Below are 4,043 nucleotides of genomic sequence, written 5' to 3' on the forward strand. Positions count from 1 at the left end.
CTTTTAGGCTCGGCTAAATCTATATATTATCCTTGATACACAGCGACGCCATAGCATTATAGATCTATTTAACACTTGAGGATGGGTGCCATATTATACAGAATCCGATATAAAGGTGCTTAATTGCATACAAAAGGATCATGGGTACCACCCTGAGTACATAAATGAACTGTCAATATTTTTATGAATTTGTTATATGAACAAACATTTTAGATTAAGTCAACTTAAGGACAGGGTTTTTCTATTCCATGTTTTTTTTTTTTTCTACTTTTAATCGCTACTGTTGGACATCTACAACTATGGAATTCACATACTTGAACCGAGTATTACGTCCACTGAACATAAAGGGCCAACCCACCGTACACGACCGTTCTCATGTGGTTTTGAGAGTTTAGTTGGGAGAGCATTGCATCGGTAGCGCAAAGGTCGTAGGTTCGAATCCCGTTCAGAGCCTGAAATATTTTCAGGTCTTTTTTCCAGTAGTGTTGTTCCGTATGTCCCAGGTTCGAAGGTCAGCAAAAAAGTTCAGTCTTCAGAACATACAACATTTTCATTTCCGAGGAGATAAACGTGTACACTTTTCAAAATGGCCGACAACTCGCAACCTCGTGGTCGAAACAACAGGTCTTACTGCGCATGCGTGCAAAACTCCTATTATGAGGGGGACCCCAGGGAATTGCTAATTTACAACAAGGCTTTCTGCGGAACATCCTCCCCTTCCTTGATAAGACAATATCAACAAAATTGCACAAACTAAAAAAACACTGAAAAAAAAAAGGTTCGGTTTCAAAACTTCTGAGGTTAAAGTTCACAGTTCACTAGTAAGTCACTTAATGTTCAACAATGTTCCAATGGGCAAAGTTACACAACTGGTCTCCTGTACACCGTTTTTCCCACTTGAACATCGACGACTCGGACCTGGTCGTCCTTTCCAGGAAGCACTTTGATGGTGCGTCCCAGGGGCCATTTTCCTCTCGGAGTTTCTGTAGACATTACAATCACCACATCGCCAACTTTCAAATTAGGTTGATCTCTGCGCCAGTTCTTTCTTGCACTCAAACTCGAATCCACTCACGCAACCACCTATGCCAAAAGTTGCGAACAAGTTCCTGGATCCGACGCCACCTCTTTATTGGGTTGAAGTCTTCAGTGTCAACACTGTCCTGTGCAAATCTTCCTCCTACTTGCCCATGAAGGAAATGGTTTGGGGTGAGAGGAACAAGGTCCGATAGGTCGGCTGATTGATAGATTAGTGGCCGAGAGTTAATTAAGCGTTCTGCGCCAACAGTTGCACTTAATAGTTCCTCATCGGTGATATCCGCAGAACCCAAGATTGCATAAATGGCTTTCTTTGGCGCTTTGATCATTATTTCATGCACACCGCTGAAGTGCGGCCAAGCAGGCGGGTTAAAGTGCCAGTTGATTCTGTGGCTCGATGTTATATCTTGGATCTTGTTCTGGCTAAGGCTTCTAATTCTTTCAACTCATTACTTCCACCAACAAAGTTAGTTCCGTTGTCACAAACAACATCTTTGGGAACACCAAGTCGTGACGTCATTCGAAAGAATGCATTTAGGAATGAATCAGTGTCAAGGCTGTATGCTACTTCAAGATGCACAGCCCTAGTCTCTAGACAAGTGAACAGACACAGGTATCTCTTCTGGCGTGTCTTCCCTCTCCCCTGTTTGATCATGAAAGGTCCACCAAAGTCACGGTCTACACTCGCGGTGACTCTGGTGAGCTTACTCCAACTTGAGTATCTTTGTGGCTGCAGGCGGCCTTCACTGGTCAGAGCAAGGAATGTCTGCGTCTCTGTTTGTTCTGCTTCTTGGTACTGCTTACGGGCTTCAATGTCTGGTCCTTTCTTGACCTCAATTTTAGTCTCAGGCCACTCAGTTGAATCTTGCTTTAGGAATGCTGGTGCGTTCCACCATTTCTCTTTTGTCAACAGCTTAGAGCCACTTTCTCCTCTGGTCAGTAGATCGGCTGGGTTCTGTCCGGTTGGCACACACTTCCACTGATTTGGACTTGTCAAGGCTTGGATTGCTCCGACGCGATTAGCTACAAATGGCTTGAACTTTCGACTGCATCCGCGAATCCAGTAAAGCACATCCATGCTGTCAGACCAGAAGCTTCGGTGACTACTCTCAATGGCAAGGACTTTTCCAACTGTCTCGCTGAGCTTAAGCCCTACTACAGCCGCCATCAGTTCTAACCGCGGTATGCTTACAGCTTGGAGTGGTGCAACACGAGACTTTGAAGCCACAAGACAACAACAAACAGACTCGTCTTCATACAGACGTCTGGTGTAGCAGGCTGCGCCGGACGCTTCTTGAGATGCGTCAACAAACGTGTGTAAAGTTATGCTTTTTACTATAGTGGTGCTTCTCAGGCATCGTGGAATGTGAAGGGTGGGTAGTACTGACAGCTCATCAAACCACTTTGTAGCCTTCCACGACAGTCTTCTATCCACCGGCTCATCCCAGTCCACATTACTTGCCCACATCTCTTGAATCAGGACTTTGGCACGCATTGTGTACGACGACAGCAAACCAAGAGGGTCAAACAACGTGGCTATCTTCCTTAGGAAACTGCGCTTCGTATGATCATTGCTCTTGGTAGGCAGGTTAACTTGAAACTTGAACACATCCTCCATGGGAAACCACAAAACACCAAGTGTCTTCACAGAGGGCAGTTCTCCGCTGTCGAGGTCGACTTCGGTCGCACAATCTGAAGCTGGATTGGACAGTAAAACGTCTGGCACGTTTGATAGCCATTTCCGGACATGCATCCCAGCAGAGTCCCATAATCTTGACAGCTGGCTGTACAACTCTACACCGGTCTTGACATCTGGAACGGAGTCCATGCTGTCATCCATGTACGTGCTTTCCAAAACAGTTTCCGCCGCTAGGGGAAGTTCTGATTGGCGTTGTCTGGCATGTTCTTGAGCAACAAACTGTGCTTGGAATGGGGACGAGTTCACACCGAATACAACTCTGTCAAACTCAAAGACGTCAGGTTCTCGGTCAGACTGCAAGTCTCGCCACAAGAAGCGATGATAAGGCTGATCTTCAGGTCTTAGCTTAATCTGCAGGTACATTCCTGAATGTCGCACATTAGAGCCACAGGATTGCGGCGAAATCTCAATAGTACCCCAAACAAGTCTTTCTGGAGTTTAGGCCCTTGGAGTACAATGTCATTCAGAGATACGTCACTGAATTTCGCTGACGCGTCAAACACAATACGAGTCTTGGTGGTCGGTTTGTCAGGCTTCAAGACTGGGAAATGGGGCAGGCACCAAAGTTAATCAGGCTTGACCTCTTCATGTGGGACTTTGTGGATGTATCCCTTCTCTTGATAGGTCTGCAGTACTTCTTTGTAGACTTCACCGAGTTCTGGGGACCGCTTCAATTTCTTCTCAGTACACTGTAGACGACTCAAGGCCACGCTGTAATTGTCAGGTAACGATGGTCGATCCTGTTTCGAAGGCATGCCAACAACATAGTGGCCATCAGTAAAGGTCAAGGACTTAGCAGCAATGTCCCTATCAAGCTTCTCATCCGGTCTGACAACCAGAGTTTCTTTAGGTTCATCAATGTCCCAGTAACGGCGGACAAGACTGTTCAATTCATGCATGTCATTCAGAAAAAAATGTAAGATTTGTCTGAACTTCTTCCGTGGGGATTTCTGGGGTCCCAATACACGTCCAGCCAAGCGGAGTCAGTCTTGCTATGGGCTCTCCTGCCTTTCCTCTGAGATCCTCCAACGAGTACAGCAAGTCTGCATGGTCCACACCAATTAGAAGATCAACAGTCGGTCTTGGTCCAACCTGAGGGAACTTGATGCCTTTCAGATGCTTCCACTTGTGCTTATGTTTACTCCAGTCCACCACTTGCATACTTCCAGTCACTCTCTCGGCTGTATAGGCTGAGGCTAGTTTGGACACCTTTCCATCAGAACTGCTGATCATGAATTCCACAACTGAGGTGGCCAACGTTTCTTGATTTTCATTCAATACGCTAACCGTTAGTTCATGTGGTCTA

At 46.0% G+C, this 4,043-nt stretch overlaps 1 protein-coding gene and 1 pseudogene across 1 annotated transcript; both read right to left on the bottom strand.

Moving 5' to 3' along the window:
- Window positions 1-861: 861 nt before the first annotated feature.
- On the bottom strand, window positions 862-1,367 carry LOC145501807 (uncharacterized). Its single transcript, XM_081481198.1, has 2 exons — window positions 1,076-1,367; window positions 862-983 (listed from the first exon to the last, which is right to left on the bottom strand). Exons 1-2 carry the CDS (start codon window positions 1,365-1,367, stop codon window positions 862-864), a joined length of 414 nt encoding a protein of 137 aa, XP_081337324.1.
- Window positions 1,368-1,438: 71 nt separating this feature from the next.
- LOC145501808 (uncharacterized) lies at window positions 1,439-3,739 on the bottom strand (annotated as a pseudogene).
- Between the last annotated feature and the right edge of the window lie 304 nt (window positions 3,740-4,043).

This window comes from Orbicella franksi, chromosome 10 (genome assembly GCF_964199315.1).
Source record: "Orbicella franksi chromosome 10, jaOrbFran1.1, whole genome shotgun sequence".
Lineage (NCBI taxonomy): Eukaryota > Metazoa > Cnidaria > Anthozoa > Scleractinia > Merulinidae > Orbicella > Orbicella franksi.